The sequence below is a fragment of the Petromyzon marinus genome, chromosome 6 (genome assembly GCF_048934315.1).
Source record: "Petromyzon marinus isolate PM22_M1 ecotype Great Lakes invasive population chromosome 6, UKy_Petmar_22M1.pri1.0, whole genome shotgun sequence".
NCBI lineage: Eukaryota > Metazoa > Chordata > Hyperoartia > Petromyzontiformes > Petromyzontidae > Petromyzon > Petromyzon marinus.
In genome coordinates this window covers 10,914,203-10,934,108 of record NC_133672.1, presented here as the reverse complement: position 1 = coordinate 10,934,108, position 19,906 = coordinate 10,914,203, and the positions used below count along the sequence as shown (strand labels likewise).

General features: G+C 41.1%; 1 protein-coding gene across 49 annotated transcripts in view; it reads right to left on the bottom strand.

Annotated features, from left to right (window-relative positions):
- Positions 1 to 8,065: 8,065 nt before the first annotated feature.
- The window catches only part of LOC116939524 (neurexin-1-like), a 297,761-nt gene continuing 285,920 nt past the window's right edge, over positions 8,066 to 19,906 (bottom strand). For 27 of the 49 annotated variants that reach the window (XM_032948001.2, XM_032948005.2, XM_032948015.2 and 24 more), the window contains one exon: positions 8,066 to 14,487. In XM_032948001.2, the coding sequence (XP_032803892.1) occupies positions 13,619 to 14,487 (869 nt within the window). In that variant the 3' untranslated portion in view covers positions 8,066 to 13,618. Of the gene's footprint in view, positions 14,488 to 14,880; positions 15,441 to 19,906 lie in introns of all 49 variants that reach the window. The other 22 variants (XM_032948021.2, XM_032948022.2, XM_032948023.2 and 19 more) reach the window with 2 other exon arrangements.

Genomic DNA, 19,906 nt, shown 5'->3' with positions numbered 1-19,906 from the left:
TCTGAATTTCGGTTCAGAGAGGTATGTGGTTGTTTAGTGTTTGGCTTTATGAATACGTTTGGCAATTTATCAGATGTTGAAGTTTCCATATTACAGTTAACAGTTATTTAGCAAGTTTGGAGATAATTTCGTGAATATCGAAGTCTTCAATCTCGCCAAACTGAAAAAAAGATGAATTTAGTAAAAAAAAGGCAGCGTATATGTAATCGACACAATTATGTATTTAATAAAATAAGTATACAGTTTCATTTTCACATTCACTAGCTGAGTTTCCAGTTGGGATATTAAGTAGCCAGAGTGTTCACAGAAAAGCCATGCACACAACACGTGTTGTATGTATGTTGAACTTCTTTCGCACCCTACGTAGCCAACCGAGCAAAGTGGAGGTGTTAGTGTGGCATAAACACTACGCACATCACTTCTCAACTTGCTCAGTCATATTCTCTCACTGATCTTGGAATATCTCACATTGCATACTGTTAAGCTCTTTTTCAATCTACTTCTGGATGAAAGGTCTCCCCCATTGCCATGCAGCTCCGCAGCTCCTGGGGGTCATTTGACCATACTTCACCACGCTTGTCAATGCTGGTTGCCGAAGGTGGGCAGCATAGATGTAGAGGCATACAAATGCGGTGCAGCAATGGATTTTGCTGCACTAAAATCAAACCATGAGTTGGCTACGTACGGTACGAAAGAAATTCAACATACATACATACACTGTGGAAGTAGAATTCACATCAGCGTGCAAAAGTGCCATGGGTTCCTTTGCTTTGCACACTAATGAAGTCATCTCCACTCTGAGTATTCACAATGGTTTAAGGGAATGTCTGTTTTCCATTTGCAAAGCCTTGAGTAGACATGACACCAGAACGTGGAAGTCAACCTATCTAATACCTAGCCACGTTAAACTTGCACTCAGAGAAGAATCAAAGGGATTCAGCCATAAAGTATTTTTTTTTCCAATCTAGAATTTCGTGGGTGAACTAAGGTTGAGGGAAAAACAACAAGGGATGCTGCACTGTATGTATGTTGAACTTATTTCTCACCGCACGTGGACAACTGTGCTAATCGGAGGTGCGGAGTAAAGGCAACAGGCTAAACACAAAAAAGCTGTTCTTAAGAAATGAGTTTTCAATCTAGATTTAGAAAGCACATTGCTTCAGTGGCTTCCTAATGTCGGTAGGAAGAGCGTTCCATACGGCTGCAGAAGTGCATCTGAGGGCGTGCGATTGTAGTGACCGTCTTTGTTTCGATGGCCAGCAGCCAAAAGCCTCTGCGACTATAACCAGAGGTCGCGTGATAGTTTATTCTCCTTGACGATATCAGCAAGGTAACCATGCTGCAGGCAAAAGGTATTGCAATATCGGCAATTTCGGCGGTGATGAGTCGACGTGAATGACGGAGGCCGCTTATGTAGTAGTCGTTGTGGGATCTGATGATGTGATCTCGCTGAGCTGGATTGGCTTCTGGTTGCTGAACGGATACATTATAACGTCGCACTCATTCCACAGAAAATGCTTGCCACAAATGAACCACAATACCTTGGTGATCTCAAGGAACATAAACCATCACACGAACTCCGGTCATCCTCGTTAGCGGATTTTTGCTAGCCATCGAACAAAAGACGGTCACTGCATCGCACATTTTCAGATGTGCTTCTGCGGCCGTCTGGAATGCTCTTCCTTCCGATATCAGGAAGCCACTGGAGCTATGCACATTTAAATCTAGATTGAAAAATAACTTCTTTCAAACTGTTGTTTGTGTGCTTAGTTTGTTGTCGTCCCCCGGCACCTCCGATTAGCACGGTTGGCTACATACGGCGCGAAAGAAGTTCAAGGTACATACACGTGCTTGGTGTAACTGTCGAATGATGAGGTGGAGTCGCGAGAGTGACGCTGAGCAACTTGATGTGGTCACAGAAATGGAATGATGGAGCCAGCGATTAACCTGCTCCAAGCAAGCGTGGCTGTGGTGAGACGCTGTCCGGTGCCGATCAGGATGGATTCGGAAACATTTAAGGAGACAACGTTCCATCATTGGTCCACGTTGGAATTCGTCGCAATGATCTATCCTTTATTAAAGCTATACTTTTAAACGATTGCGCTGTACAGATTAACAATCCATACACGTGCGTGCAGTGCTGTAAGCGCAGCATACCTTAGTTGACAATTTATCTGCGTACTGTATCATGAAATAGTGTTAAACACATTACAATAATACGCAATGGACTATACATGACATGGAAAAATTGTGAGAGATGGCGGCTTTATGGGGGAGTCCTTCATCTAGCATTGGATTGATCATGGCTGATGATGATCACCGCGTGATTGTATAATTATTTCAGGCCATTGATGGTGATGTAGCATTGTCGCATGTCCTTTAGCGAACATTGCCATGAGGTCAAAGACGTGTTTTTTTCTGCTCCCAGCCAGTGGTGTTCTCTTTTTTATTTGCGATTGCAGTGCCCCCTCTGTTGGTCAAAGTGGATATAGTTAAATATTACTCTGGGTTTTTTTCGGTAAAGTCACGCATGTAGAAATACAATATTTGTTTCAATATAATTTTATTGTATTTCTACATACGTGACTTTACCGAAAAAAAAAACAATGAGTCATTTTATGCATTCACGAAAGCTTTAATTCTTTATTAGTTAAATAGTCTCCACTGCAGATCAACCAGATTCGTGCACGTTACATATTAACCAAAACTCAAGAATGCTCGCGCCATTTTCAGTATTAAATCGTGGTTTTTGCCCATTGGAGTTGTCTTCGAGGGAAGACTTGTTTGTGTGCGTGTATGCAACATGGTATTTGCGCGACCTCTGCGAGATAGGTACGGCGCATCCAAACGCCAGCAGACTGTGACCTGCTTTGTATAACACGTCAATGGATGCTACATGTAAATGCATTGAATATGTATGTTTCGATCCTTAGTATGTAATATTTGTCGATTGACAGGTCACGTATGGTTAGGTCACGAGTGGTTACTTCTTACCTCTTCCAAGATGTTTGGCTGGCAAGGGAGATGAGGCCAAATGGCATACATGTTTTTGTTTATTATTTTGATTATTTTTTTCTATCTACGTGGCTTTACCGAAAGACCCAAAGGATATGGCATCTCAAGGGTCTCTCTCGGTCTCCCTGTAGTCGAGGCCCTTCCAACAGGAGTGGTGTGAGCGAGTCTTTGCTCCATGTTCTCTGTCAGTGTCCATATGCTGTCTGAATGGAGAAGTAAACGGATACGTGGACAGCGTTACATGTCTTCAAAGGCAATGTTGCTCTTCATCATTGCAGTAGTCTCATCCGGCGGTGGTTATTGCCATATAACTTTCGTGACTGCAGGAATTCATATTCTTGGTTCAAAACGTCGTGGGTTTTTTTTGCTTTTATTATTTTCAATCTATTACTTTAAATTGTATTGTATAATTTTTTTTAAAAAAATGTCTATCTACGTGACTTTACCGAAAGAACCAAGAATATGGTTCGTGCTAGGCGCGGTTAGTCCACTAGGGGCGTTGGTGCGCCAACTCCCCACCAAGGAGGTGGGGAAGATGATAAATGATTTTTCTAATAAAGAACAAAAAAAACCTTTTCTATAAATGTTTTGTCGCGTTAAAAAAATGTGAATTGCCTAATGAAGATACCATTTAAAGTTGTTCATATTATAAACCGCTGCAAGACCACATTGCTGACTTGTGCCTCGGGGAGGTGTCGGGCCGGCTGTGAAGGCGTCCGATTGAGAGATGTCCCCTCGTTCGTTCGTCGCGATGAGCTTCCAGCATCTTTAAGCCACGCCGTTTGAGGTCCATTCAGGGCGGTGAGAAAGGCGCCCGTGGCTGTGACGAGACGATGGCACGACGCGAGGTTGCGCCGTGTGGAATGCAGCAGCTCACGGCCTGCACCATGCTCTCGGAGGGCACGGACAGCAGTGGCGATGGTGGCAGGCGAAGCAAACGAAGAATTGGCAACGAGCACTGTGGAGTCACTCTTCAATATTCCATTTAATGGGGACAGAATTTGAGTGGCTTGTTTTATTTCATGTCGTTTATAAATGCCTCACCGTTGGTTGATCAGACAGAATTGATGAGACAGTTATTTCACTTTCACGGGAAGGCCAATAACATGACGAGGTTTTTCTTCATTCGAACACCAACTTTTCAGAGGTCACTCGCAACAGCCCCACTTAGTGGACGTCTCACGAGTCGCCACTGAGTCTTGCAACCTTTTGGTTCTCAATCGTTAAACAATGTATCATGTTCATAAACACATAGGGTTGATGAAACAAAGTAGTTGTACTTACGTGCCCGATGATTTACCCTTCAAAACAAATATGGCTTGTCTCGCACCCTCAGGGCATCTCGCACACCCAGGGGTGCATGCACCCCAGGTTACGAACCACTGCTCTACTGTAATAATGTTCAGTGGTCGTCTAAGTTGAGGTATGGCTCCTGGTCTGAGATATCATCATTAGGACTTTTGTTTTCTATGGGATCGGTAAGTTGCACAGTTTATCGTTTCATGTTTGTTTCTGAGAAATATTTAGAAATTGACATTAAATGCATATCTTGACAATAGCCCTCTGAAAATGATCATGGGTCAAATGTATCACGAGTGGTTTTCAGATGAACACAGCGAGAGTGTGATACGCTTATTATGGTGTGCAGCGGTGGCACAGTGGTTAGCGCACTGCGCTATCAGCCCGGCAACGTCAGGGGCGAGTGGTGTCTCAACTGTTTTTAGGATCCCCCCCTAGGACCAGTTCAAATATAGTTCATTTTAATCATCTCTAGGCCAGGCAAGGTTGATGAACAAGTATACTTTTTTATCGCTGGTGCTGAATATGGCATTTGTGTTTTGTGTCTGCGGAGCAATGCTTAGCATTTTGCACTCTCAACCTGGCCACCACCTGAGTTTGATTCCAGGCCATGGCTAACACCAATGGCGAGTGATATCTGAACCGGTCTTGGGCCCCATAATTCCTTCACCATCCCACACCGACCAGCGTGGTGAAGTTATGGTCAAACAACTGTCACGACCAAAATAGCGTCAGGATGTCTTCATCCAGCAGTGTACTTACAAATTATTATTCTTATTACAGCACAAATGTATATTCACTGTGCCCAAATTCATATTTATGGGCCTTGCATGAACCTGTTTACATGCAAAATATATACAAATTAAAAAAAAATCAAATCACCTTCTGCATGCAATTCAATGCGTGCATTGTGAGCCAATGAATTTACATTAATCAATTATAACCACACTATAAAATGTCCTTAAAATGGTTCTTATCATGAGGACAGAGACACCCTGCTTGGATGTTCAAATTCCAGCAGTGATCTTGTCCTGGCACGAGATCTTTCTACTGTCATTACGAATTTATATTTAGTTTTATTTTAATTCAATTCCAAAACTTGCCTCTGTTCTGTCACCTTTTGTCGGCGAGCTGTCACCATTCTGCACGTGGCCTTGCGGTGGTGCAACGGAGGATGACAAGCTCCTCTGGGGCAGCATGAGTGCTTGTGTACCCGCCGCGGGAGAGCGCTGCTGATCGTTGCTGTAATGACGCTTGCGTTTGTGAGCGTGCACACACACACATGTATTTGTTTACCCAACTGCAAATGAACACGACGCTATCTCAAAATACAGGACGAAAGGGAACGTGCTCGCGCAAGTTTGTTGTTTCATCCCTTGGTCGCATGTGGCCTTGACGCTGGTTTGGTTTCGCCTCCTTGAATGATCGCTCCCCCCCATCCACCGCTCCCTTTCATCCCCTGCCCCCCCCCTCCCCTTCCCCATGCTCTTGTCAGGATCCTTACATCCCGTCGATGAATAGAGCATTCAGTTGAGGCTGGGGAAGTGTCCCATCCTATTTCTACCTTAGATACTACGGCAGTCTCACTGAATGAACTACGGAAAGCAATATGCAAAGGTGCAGCCGGGGAATTGCATGCCCCCACCACTGCTGGCAGAACAGCATCCACGAGAGGGGGCGCCAGAAGTCTCGGCGGGGGACTCTTCGATACTGGCCAGATGTCACCACACTTTACACCAGCACACGCAACCTGCCGACCGAATTAACTGTCGGGTGCCCATTTATATCGCTTGATTTGACAAAGGCGGTGAGATTTAAGAGACTTCACTGCCGTGGCAAGAGTTTAAAGGCAACTGGACGACCTGTGAATGGCAAGGCCAATGTGCTCACCATACCACACCACTGCAAGCAGGTTTCTCTTACATTAGCTGAATAGATTTCGCATGAACATAATGCACGTAAAAGTGATCGCTTTATTGAATTAAGTAATGTTTGCCTTTGTTCTGAGATTTGTCTTAAATGCGTGCATTGCTGTTATCAGTATACACAGCGTTATCGTCATCACTATCACCCGCCATGGTCAATCCACTGCTGGATGCAGGCTTCCTAAAGCTGCCGCCACATTATTTCACACTCCTGCGATGAAAGAGTCCACCCAGTTACCTGCACAACGGGCTGATTTCATCATCGCTCCATCTCCACTATTATAAAAGAAGCAATGATAAGATGGGATGGGGGGGAAGGGGTTAGTGGGGGGTTTTGCCAAAGCATCCCACCATAATTCGTATTCAAATGTTCATGAGTTTTGCATGTGGCAATGAACCGTTTGTAATGGACTTGTATTGGTATACAGTACAGTATACGGTTGTAACCCTGCCCGTCTCCGACAAAGAAGTGGGAAAGCATTTACTGATGTGACCGCACAAATAAACGATCGCTGTCATATAAATGATCCAACACTGCTGTGTTAAATCCATTACGACAAATGGGAAGTGTTATATAATTTTTTTTGGTGACATATTTCAGTGTCCCGTGAGCGTTGTAGGTGTTTACTCTGATATTTCCCAACCCATGAGCTGGTTGAGTACCAGCAAATTACACATAAACTTATGGATTGTGTTAACGTTTCCCCACACATTTTTTTTAAACTACAAGAACATTATTTCCAGTCGGATTATTTCACGCAATAATCTGCTGATCGTGGCTGATATTAAATGTGCTCTGTGTTTTTTGAGTGGCTATCGGTAGATTTGTGCAAATTGTGAATGTTTTAACGTTTGTATTATTCTGGTCAATTTACGGATAATGCGTCGTTCTATCCATTGAAATATCCTGTAACTGCTGCCGGAAGAAAGTAAGGAAACCGGTTTGTAATAATAATAGTGTATTGGCTAACTCAGATTTCCTTTGCACAATATAAACATATAGACCAAGGTTAATGATGGAAATGTGAGATGAATTCCCTTCATTATTTAAATTACAGTTAAAATACAAAGAGGCATTGCCTGTAATTTACTCAGTGTCTGCAATGTCATGTTACCCACAGGTTAGCTAAGCCTCCATTTGATTTACCGATGTCTGTTACAGGTAATATAATAGCAGACCGCAGAATGTATGAGAATGATTGTGCTCACCACTAGCCCGATGGACATTTAATCACCAACAGCACATTCTGCGATGTGCACGTGACCCAAAATAAATCTGAACATATTAAGATCACGTCCACTCATACACTGCTACGTACTTGATATTTATATTCACTCTTATGTTACTTTATATAAAGTGGGGGGGGGGGGGTAGATTTTGAAAACCTTGCACATTGAGTCGGCTAAAAAACAGTCAAGTTTGACTTGAATACATCAATGGCACCGGCAAGTATTTTCTTACATGATTCAAAAGACTGCGTAAACGGTGCTTTTATATTCAACACTATATTTACACTGGATAGTCATTATACTAATTATTTTATGTTATTCGGATTCAGAAGTAGTGTGTCGTGTTTAACAGCAGCAACCATGGTGTGCATGCGGGGGCAGAGCTTTTTCAGTGCATTCCTCATCAGACTGCGATATGCTAGCCCTTTTACCCACTTCAAGATAATATGGCCTGCTGTCACATGTGATTACTCTGAGAATGCTGCCTCCTTCACACTAGTCTACGTGTTCATAATTTATTTGTTGTTGTTGAAAGTACCCAATGGTTAAATGTTGTAGGGTTGCTCTCCAACACAAGCAGTGTTCAGAAGCAGTGATAAATTGGCACATTTGTTCACTTGACAATTTTATTAATTGACGTTCGGGTGGAAGAGGGTGTACAATACACATCTTACTCACGCGATCTGACTCAAAAATCAATTATGAATCATATTGGTCGCAGAAGCCTACTTGTTAAATTCAGTCCATGTATATTGCCCAATTTTTTTCAAATGTTCCTGTCTATTTTGGGGTTGGGGCAGTGGCGTTCACTGCGCTACGAACCCAACAAACTCAGTTCAATTCCCAGCCAGGGCTAACATCAGTGGTGAATGGGTATCATTAGAACTGGTCATGCCTCCCCTCCCCCATTTCACGAACTCTCTCTGACCAGTAGAGTGAAGTATGGTCACAGAACCCCAACCAACAGGCGACATGGTGTGGGGAGGCCTTCATCCAACCAATGGATTTACAAAGGGCTGGGAATTATTGCTGATACTTTGTCCATATACAGGACAGTACAGTCTTTCTCCAGCAGAACAGCTTTATAGTAATGAATTCACAAGTTATATTCCCTCCACCAGCTGTCTGTTGTTACTTACCTCGTATGTGAAAGTGTTCATTCCCCCACAGAAACATCCAACATGTCATTATTTCAACACTAACGAATGTATAGTTTGATCAATATTGTTAGTTATGAGGTTTTTCTTGACTGGAATTGGAGAGTAAATATTGAGTGTAATTTTTTGTCTCGGGGTTGTGTCTGCAAATGGTGCTTGTAAATGAATAAACAATTCTAAACGATTCGAGGTGGAGAGGTGGCGCAGTGGTTAACGTTTTGTTATGAACCCAGTGGTCTGAGTTTGATTTCTGGCCATGGCTAACATCAGTGACGAGTGATATCAGAACTGGTTCTGGGAATCCACTTTATCTGCACTGACCAATGGAATGAATTATGGTCATAAAACCACCATGACTGGTACGAAATGGGTTGGGGGGACCTTCATCCAGCAGTGGATTAACCAAGGGTTTTTTTTAAATAATTAAAAGCTTAGGGAGCATGTGTAAGTTGGCCCCTTAACACACACCATGCTATTTATGGTCTTTATTTGAAAGTGTAATTACTGTGCACATCTAAAAAAATGTGAACTCTTCACTGGAAATATTCTGTATGTAATGGATGAGATTTAAGTCAGTGTCCCCACACTGTTAATCTCCATTGGTGGGCCTGATACAGTGGTGACAAGTCCACGTTATTATCACAAAGATCATTCTCATCAGAGGAAAACTACTGATGACCTTCCACACAGTGGTACAATACTCTGGACACTGAATGGACAATGGGCAACATTGAATAATGGTATTTAAACTCACAACACCATCTTATGGTGCCTTATTGGTCACTCATTCGCCACAGTTCAATTTTCGTGAAATTTTATTTTATAATTTATACGTTTGGTCAATCTACTTGTAGAAGGGAAACAATAGAAGGGAAACAATAATAAAAAAATAAAACAATAAAATTCTCACGATGTTTCGACTGCAACACAAGCAATCATCATCAGGTGTGAAAACCACAACAAGAAAACTATCGACTGCATCACAAGCAATCATCATCAGGTGTGAAAACCACAAGAAAGTTTTCTTGAGAAAGTTTTCTTGTTGTGGTTTTCACACCTGATGATGATTGCTTGTGTTGCAGTCGAAACGTCGTGAGAATTTTATTGTTTTATATTTTTATTATTTTATTGTTTCCCTTCTACGTGACTTTACCGAAAAAACCAAGAATATGAATCCTTGCAGTCACGAAAGCTTTAAATCAAAATTTTACTCCTAATTTGTCTGTGAATGGATTGGCAAATTCAGTTTTTTTTGTATATTTTTTATTTGGTTACCTTTCATAGTGTTGATGGCTGTGGTGGTGGAGATGGTGAGATGGTAAGGTTGGCTCAGCCACAAATGAGTACCTGGTGCGATGTGTAAACGTTGCGACTAGAGAGACAAAGGCGGTCTTGGCCACCCCCTCGTGTGCCGTGTCGGCCTTCATTGGTGCTCGCTAACAGCACTTGCCCCAATAGTCTGTTCAGGCTATACGGGATATATTTTTCTTTGTTTTTGGAAATGGTGGAGATGGTGATGTAGAGCGGTTGTTCACTAAAAATACTCAACATTCCCAAGGCACACACTCCACTTTTCCCATGATCGGCACAATTACATCATATTCATGTTTTATCGTGTGGTTAATGCAGCGCATGCAGTATTTCTATTTTTCAGGGGACCCAGTTCTTTTTTTCCCCTCTGATTTCTATTTACTTAATTGTTTTTACTTTGTTTTGATTGTTATTTTGGTGATCCAGGCCACTTTGCAAAACAGACTCCGATTCTGGTGTCTTGAGTTGGCATAGTTAAACAAAATAAGCTTGAAACTTGAACACATGGGAATGATTTTAAAGGTAAGAGGCAATTCGTGAGGTTTTCGGGGGTACGGCACATTTCTGGCCACCAGTCTGAACGTTGGGGTAGCCACTATTCTCCCTGCACCTTAATATTATCACGGTAAATGCATTTTAGAGGTTACATTTAATCATTATGCTTTTACAGCAGGTTTACATGTCACCTTGCTCACTACTCCTGCGTCATCCTCGTGGCACTACGAGTGGGTACGTGGCACCGCAGTATGAAAAGCCAATTCAGTCACTTTGTTACACAAGGGCGGTTTTACTCTATGCACATGTTTGTCCCCCATGATGGCCCGAAATAGCTTTAGAAATGTATGAATTGTACTTCACGTCAGTTCTGTTCTATGGACATAGTTCATACACTCGCAGGTGTTTTAACAGGGCTTTGTATGTTTGTTGGGATTTACCTATTTTAATTGCAATCTATTTACTATCAACTTTACATTTACTGTCATCGAACAGGAAAAAAATAACAGTTGTCCTTCATATCCCATAGCATGGTGCAGGTGGGTTTACAAGCACGTCAAATTAGTTTAAATTGGAGTTTTACTTTACATTAAATCGCTATCATAGAAATGGCTATTTGATATTCACACAGGGTGTGGTGTCATTGCGATTTAAATAGGAGGGTATGGGAGGAGGTTATGTTTGGGATGTGGCCCACAGAAGCCGTAGCCGGTCGAATTTACAAAGACAAACATCCCCCTCATGTAACTAATACCAGTGGTGGGGCAAGTTCTAGTCTGAATCACCTAATTAAGACCTGCGCGGCACACAGCCGCCTATGATGTTTATACTATACTTTGCACTAGCTATTCAACCAAGGGGAGAGGGTCAGAAGCAGCTCAAATAATGGAGCAGTTCAAATATTCGCCTCGATGTTTACCGTGGCTGGGATCAAACTCATGTTTCTGGGTCCATAACAGTGTGCTAACCACCCGCAGAATCTACACACTTACACACACATGCCCACAGGGCGACCTTAACAAGGTACCCTGCTAAGCAGCATACACACGGTAACTTACACCCTGTACGACACGTTCAAGAGCTACTGGGTTCACAAAGCGGTTGTGGTGACCAATCCCGATGTCGCATATATATCCACCAAATTGCCACTGGAATCGTGATGAGAGTAGCTGACGTTAATGCAAGCCTTATCATTGTTACCAAGTTTAGCATTCGTGAAAAAAAATCTATTAAAGTGTTCCCATCTTCTAATTAATCTGGCAATGCCGCTTCAGCAACTTTTCATTAAGAAACAATGCAATTTCATCACAAAGGCTAAAATTGCGTTATATGGCAGGTGACATTTGCTTATAATCTGATTTCATCTGCAGTCAGAAGCCAATAATTGATCATGCCTCCTTCGATTTGTGCATACCTATCCGCACACGTTGTCACGCGTTTTTTTTTTGTTATGGGAAAGAAGCAAACATAGATTAACAACCCTTTTATTGCTAAGCAGTTGCTAAACATAAATAAAAATGTTGCAACAATGAGCAAATGAGTATAAAACAAAAGTATAAGTAATTATATTAAAAGTGTATTACAGAAAACGGCATTTGGAAGCCACCTCGGCAGGTCAACACATGAGAATAGCCGAGGCATTGCTGATCACCCAACACCTTCAGGAGGAACAAAGGCATGGGCCACAAGAAAACCAGCCGTGAACGTTGCAACTTGTAAGCGTGAAATGGACAAAATGAGGTATAGAAGTCTATCAGACGACAGCGATCTACCAGAATAACATGACGCACAACATCCTAAAATGTCTCCTCCTCACGTAGCTGTTCAGGCCTTGTTGTGCGACTGATTTTTTTTTAATAACACTTTTTTGTCGTATTCACAAAATGAAAATGTTTGTCGCGTCTATGACCGCGCACTTGTGCAATGTGTGCGTGCAATATGCAATATAGGAACTTCAGCGACAAGTCTGGATTTACTGTGTGGTGTTAAACAGTTGTGATTTGCGTCAAAACTAAAGTCAGTTTGCTTCGACAAGAACAATATTTTTAGTAATTTATTTGACCTTGTAAAGAGAGGTGCATCTTAATAGCTTGTGCTGGCTACTTAAGTACGTAAACAACTGTTATCTTAAATTTTAACGATTAAAAATAAAGTAAATTATTTACTTTTTTTCTCCCCCTTGTGCTGTTTTTGTACTGGATTATATTTTTCAATCAAGTTAAATAATATTAGTATTTTTTTTTTCATGGAAAGTGTGCTTTTTTAGAACAAGTACATTAAATGTAATTAGATTTTATTTGTCAAATGTATCTCACAAGTATCTGTGGAATGTGATATATAGGCTATATATAATACAAATCTCTCCATCATAACCTCTTTTGAGCATTAAAATGTTCAAATGATTTATTGGATATGTCAGTGTGCTTGGTTGCAATTGAGCATTTATAATCCATATTTATCTTTAACAGAAATATAAGAAACATCTAATATGCAGTCTGTCAAATTCTATCTAACATAACAGCATCTGTGAAACATTTGCACCCACTTAACTTCAACATGTTATACGCAATTGTTCTGCAAAATGCTCCAGAATAAAGCTGTCCATTTTTTTTTCTTTTAAACTTAGAAATCTATTTAGAGGATTTGCAACTTTCAACAATGACATTTGTATACACAGCAATGCAAACAGCACGGAACATTACTGAGAAACAACACTAGAACATTTACAGTTTCTCATCATTATGTCTTTGTACACCAAATGTCCCCTTAATGATCACCTTAGATACCAGTTACATGCTTAAGCATTAAACACACAGACTTTAAAGGGATATTATGTAGTTTTTTGGACAAAGTTCACTTGGTTTCTTGAACACCAATAAGTCCATGACGGCAGTTCATTTGCAAAGGAAGAAAATAACAAATAAGCATAATGGTCGAGGAAAGAAAAGTCTTTTTTGCTTTCTCTTGAGTAGTATAACCTACAATCCCGAGACTCTCGTGTTCCATCTTCATTTTTTTTTAAGATGCAAATTCTGCATAATTTATATACTTTTAAAATTCCTTCCATTATTCACTTTTCCTTTATTTCATCACCGCAAAAATCACCCGTCAGCAGTCCAAATAAAGAGTTCCAGCGGTCTCTGGGCTTCGCTTCCTTTTTTTTGTGTCGCTGTTGTCCCCCTTCCTTTAGACGTAATACTCTTTCTCCTTGTTTTTCTTGCTCTTGCCAGAGCCTTTGGAACTGTTCGTCGGCTTCTCCTTGACCACTGCCCCATTGGTCTGTGCCGAGTTGCTGATGTAGTTGCGGCTCTCGTCCACATGGTAGGAGCCCTCGTCACGGTTGCGGTATTTGTACATGGCGTAGAGCAGGATGAGAATGCAGAGCGCAGCGGCGGCGATGATGCCCACCACCATCCCCGTGGTGCTGCTGGACTCGCGGATGACCTCCCGAGCGCCGGGGGCACCCCTGCCCAGCCCGGCGTCAGTGGGGTTAGCTGTGGGCACATTACGGAACATTGGCGAGGTTACAAGGGCCTTCCTGAGCTTTGGGTTCTCTCTGTCAAAGCCCGTTGGGAACGGGAGCAAGACGCCGTCTGGGTAGGGCTTCATATTGCCAGCAGGAAGGTTGTGCACCGCCATCTCGGGCGTAGCGGCGGGGCCTGAATGGTCAGGGGAAGCAGAGGGGTTCCGACCGCGTCCCACACTTGGTGGCCTAAAGCCTTTAGCGTCGAGCTTGGGGGCACGCGCCCTCTGGCTGCCATCAAAGCCCTTGGCACGGTCAAAATCTTCGTCGTCTGTAGGGGGGAGGCTAGAGTCAAAGTTTTCCCCCGAGCCAAAGCCCGAGACAAGAGTGCTGTCCGTACAGTCATCATCATCCTGATCCGAGAGGCAGGGCAGTGCTGCCCCAGGGGACAGAGCCAGCGACTCTTTGGTGGTGCTCAGCACGGTGTAGTAGGGACGGTAGGTAGGGGGAGGGGGGATGAATGGTGTGTGGGTGGCTAGTGGAGGTGTTTCTAATGGGTCTTCTGTTATAACTGGGTAAACTAGATCGACTCCTGCAGAGAGAAACAGAAAGAGAGGAAGCGTAGTCAGGCCTAATGAAGGAGGGGCCCACACTATAAAGAGTAAGTAAAGTGAGTGTAAAAAAAAACCACACACAACATCAAAACAATTTAAATACAGTTTACAAATATAAAGCTTGATAGTAGCAACAAAGTATTTTTAAGCAATTATAGGAAGGAGCCACTAGAAACTACAAAAGACAATAAGTAACAAAAGTAAAATAAAGTCAAACATTTACAAAGCAGGGCGATTGGGGTTTTAATAAGCTCATATTCTATAACTTCTTGAATTTGTTTTTTTTTATCAAAAAGGCAACTGTTTTTACATTAATATTAGCCCGATAGTCCAAAAAAATAAAGCTTGAACACATAATTCAGTCAACTTACATCAATAAATTGCCCGCATGATTTTTGCATGAAGAAAAAATATATTGTAAAAGAAAGTTGCATAAGAATGTATTTGGAAGAACAGTCTTTTCGTAAACTGTTTAAACATTGCGAAGTTGAGTATGAAATGGCATACAGTATACATTTTAACGTCCATACGTAAATATAAAAATAAACTGGCATCACACTGGTCTCTGCATGAAAAAAATCCATTATATCTGAACACGTTATTAGTAATGCCTTCCTGGGTGAAAATTTCAAATCGAATTATTGTACCAATAAGGCATCATTGTTTTATAGATGCAGCACCGGCTAAATGCATGTGTTCAATTTTTGTCCACAATGTGCAAATGCCAGCCTTTTTTGGCTTTGGAGTCATTCGAAGCAATGGATAGGTGGGACAAGCTTACAATTAGACTGAACATAGCGCTGCTGTACTCCGAACTACCCCTAGGCATGCAATGCATGATGGGTTAGCAGGAGGGCAGTGAACATGAATCTGATTTGCCGTGTCCACGTGTTGGGTGAACCAAGACGCCTGCCGGCATTTGAGCTTTTTGCTGTCAAAGGAAAGGAAGGAGATACACAGACAATGAGCACTCCCACTCGGGAAAGCAGACAGGGGGCAGTGTGCAGCTTGGATGAGTGCAGACACACACACAACTCTAACCTGCTGCAACTTATCCATGCATGCAGCACGGCGCAACATTCATCGTGGGCTTGCTCAGAGTTCACATTTGGGGAACTGTTTCAGAGGTGTTTTTTTAATGTTAAGTGATTAACCAATGTCAATGTGTAAAATGTGGTACAATATTACATTCTAAAAAAAGGTAAGTATGTGAAGTATGAGTATTAGGGTTTTGTTTATTAATAACAATCGAAAGTGACTGTTTAAATCAAGTTAAACAGTTTTGCTCAACCTATGTCTAACATTCGCTGATCAAAATACAATATTTCTACATGTACAGCTGGATTTTTTTGAAGGTTTAGCTCGATTTATTTCTAAAAAAAAGTGTTTCGAATGTTTTGTAATTTACAAAAAAAAAAGGACAGGAAAACATTGGGTTAGTGGACAGAAGAATATCTCCCGGGACAGCTCTTGGCAACTGGAACCGACTACTCCTGCAGGCAGGAACGAAAAGGAATTAATAACATTCCGGCATTTACACTGAGGCATGTAAGGATTCACCCCCCTCAGCGATTCCATTGATTCTCACTATCCGAGGTTGCGATTCAATTCAAGAATCAGTTTTGTTCGTTTCATTTTTACTGTCTCATTTGCATTGTTCCTGCGTCCTTCTTGTATGGTTGCCCCCCCCCCCCACGTTTAATTATGTTTGACGCCGCATTTCGCATGCGATATAATCGATTGTTAAACGCACGATTCGCTGTGCGGATCGTGAGTGTAATAATCGATTCTAATCGATGAATCGATGCATCGTTACATGCCTGTTTAACAAGGTACCGCTGGTGATTTGCGACCATGACTATAAAAATGTGTTGTGTAATGGTGTGTTCCATATACAAATAAGACACTTCTAATATTACCAATTTATTTAAGCGTATAAATGGGAATTGGTGCGGAAAAATTTGTTAAAACGAATGGTAACGTGGTTATGGAGGTTTGCATGCGTCCAAGGATGAGTGTAACCTAATGATAAGTCTGCTTGCAAATGGCTTGGTTGAACCCTGACTACCGTTATTACAGGAGATCACCCTTATTATCGAGCTAATCCTTCTTACTCTTTGTAAACATAAGGCCGTGTGATGTGAATATCACAAGCTGACACTGAATAGATTATACATCCTGACAGTAACTTGTATTTGGCTTACTGCTCCATCACAGTATTTTATTTCTGTTTATGGACTTCGTATTTTTTTTATCGAATACAAGTTATTAGAGAGCTTCTTATTACACTCATCCTTATATATTTCCAATGGAAACAGTTCCCCAGCATAACTCTGCAGCAACAGGCAAATAAACATGTGAAAAGGGAAAGCTCACAAAGGATTACACCAAACAGCTCATATGCCAGTCCAGGACAATTCATGTGTATGTTTTGGAGAACAATATATGAATGATTCAGATAAAAAAAAATACATTCAGTGAGGGCCCATTGATGTAAGTTTCATGAAATTTGAAATATGTGCATGAAGTAATCGTTTGCACGTTATCAGAAAAAAATAAAATCACACCACCCTGCTGCCAATGCATTCTTTGTAGTAAGTTGCATTTTGGGAACATAAGCGTACAAAACACCGTTTATAAATAGCAGACGTGCAACACGAGGCACAGAACAAAATGCACAATGACCCAGCACAGGACTGTAGGCTGCCTTCTGCAAACCGTATGCAGTAGACATGGGAAATTAGACGTGTTTTAAAGCAACTGGCTGTTTTATAGAATTTCCCATGCCTCATTAAAACTCCGATATTAAGCTTCAGTTTCATTTATTAGGTATAACCCTGTGAGCCATGCGGCTCTTGACTCGGGTGCAACTTGACAATAGCTAGCCACAGGCACATAATGTAAGGACATTATATGGTTGGTGTAATGTTTGGGTTCTTATTCTTGCTTCTTTCGGGAAAGTCACGTTGAAGGGAAACAATAAAATAAAAATAATATATATTAGTAATATATTATAAAAAATTTTTATTGTTTCCCTTCAACGTGACTTTACCGAAAGAACCAAGAATATGAATCACTGCAGTCACGAAAGCTTTAAATTAAAAGTTTGGGTTCTTGTAGTTTTTTTGCATAATAAGAAGACAATCCTTGGAATTTCTTTATTTTTAACAATGAAAATTATAATATTGTTTTTGGTTGTTGCTGGACAGTTATGTTAGTTTTTACTCATGTATATAACTGTCATGGGGAGATCCGCTGAATATACGTTTTTGGGTAAAAATAGCATTCTCTTTTCATACAATATCGTTAAGAATTTCCAGCACATCCAGTAGGTATATCCAATAATGCTCCGTACAAAATGAGGACATGGACCGTGATTTAATAATTAAACAGTAGATTCTAAAAAAATAATAAATCAATACTGCAGAAGTATTTTAAAACACAATTATGGACAAAATGGCCTAGAGGGTGCTTCTTTTTAAGGTGTTTGACGAAGGCAGCCTGCATACGTCTAGCAAATAATGATTAGCAAATAAAACTAAATTCCAGTGCAGACAAACATATCTAGATTATAGTGTAAAAAATAAAGTAAGCATGTCATGATTGAACCATGGAATGTATTCATAGTTGAATTGCTACTGCTTCAGAAATCGGGCACAGTTCTTCAAACATGTGCAATTATAATTAAGATATTTTTTTTCAGTCGGTGACTTAGATTATAGTAAAGCATACTCTTTGGTTTTTTCGGTAAAGTCACGTAGGAAAAAAATTAAATTAAACAACTAAATTAAATCACGACGTTTCGGAGGCAACACAAGCTTCCATCTTCAGGTGGAACAGACACAGCAAAATTCGCTGTATCCACAAATGAACAGCTCTGGAATACCCGAGATTATATACAGGTTAAGGGGGGGGGGGGGAAGAGCCAGGAAGGGACGTGGGTGGGGAGGGGGGGGGGCTAAGTTAAGACGCCTTTTGTTATGCTGCAGGGGGTTCGGGGGAGGCCGATGGCGTGCTGCACGAGAGCAGGCACCATCCTGGTAGAAACGGAAACGGCTGTACAATTATAACCCAGCTAACGTTTCACTTGGTTGATGACATCTTTCCAAAAGTTGCTCAATTTGAAACCATCCTCTCGGTTGAAGTTGTGTCTATGTTTGTATATTTGGAAAGATGTCATCAACCAAGTTAAACGTTAGCCGGGTTATAATTGTACAGCCGTTTCCGTTTCTACCAGGATGGTGCCTGCTCTCGTGCAGCACGCCATCGGCCTCCCCCGAACCCCCTGCAGCATAACAAAAGGCGTCTTAACTTAGCCCCCCCCCTCCCCACCCACGTCCCTTCCTGGCTCTTCCCCCCCCACCTTAACCTGTATATAATCTCGTGTGTCCCAGAGCTGTTCAATTGTGGATACAGCGAATTTTGCTGTCTGTTCCACCTGAAGACGGAAGCTTGTGTTGCCTCCGAAACGTCGCGATTTAATTTAGTTGTTTTCTTTTATTTTACATACGTGACTTTACCGAAAAACCCAAAGAGTATGAATCCTTGCAGTCACGAAAGCTTCAAATCTAGAATATATTAAAGCATCATTAGACCTCCTTTGCCAGTACCAAAATATAATAATAGTGTTTTTACCCCTTTTTTTCTGGCAACAAAACTGAACAAGGATTCATGTCTGCATTAACCACAATACCTGCAGTCAAAATGCAAACAAAAAACACACTATGATAATATATGCATTGTCCTTGAAACTGATTGGACCAGTCAGCAGGTATTGTGGTTAATGCAGACATGAATTCTTGTAAAAAAAGGTTTCAGTTTTGTTGCCAGAAAAAAGGGGGAAAACCCTATTATTATATTAAAGCATTTCAGTAATCTAACCAAATTAAAAATTGACATATATATTTCTTGTGATCAAATATTGCTTTATTGCTATTTAATAAAGAAACGCATTTCCACTAAATAAACGGTGAATGTTTAATACACTATCAGCAGAATAACGGGTTTGCATATCGTTAGTATGTTGACTCTCTTGCGTAACTCAAATATAAATTATGGGGAGAAGGGTAGCTCTTCAAGCCACACAATAAGCCCAATCAAGTGTTGAAGACCTTACTGCAATCGAGTAAATACGATGTACAAGATTAAAATTGCACGTCTGATTTAAACAGCAGACAAGCAATAACATGAAACTAACACCAGTGCCACGTAACATTCTTGGTCCAATTAACACAAATGTGAACTGACCACATTTAATTTGGATTAGTTGGAAGGAAAATCGTAAGCTAATTGATTTTATATGCGGATCTAACTTAATTTACATTATATTTCATTGTAAAAGCTTGGTCTGGATTATAAAGGTATGTGGTGGATGGAATGTCATGTCTCTACCTTGGA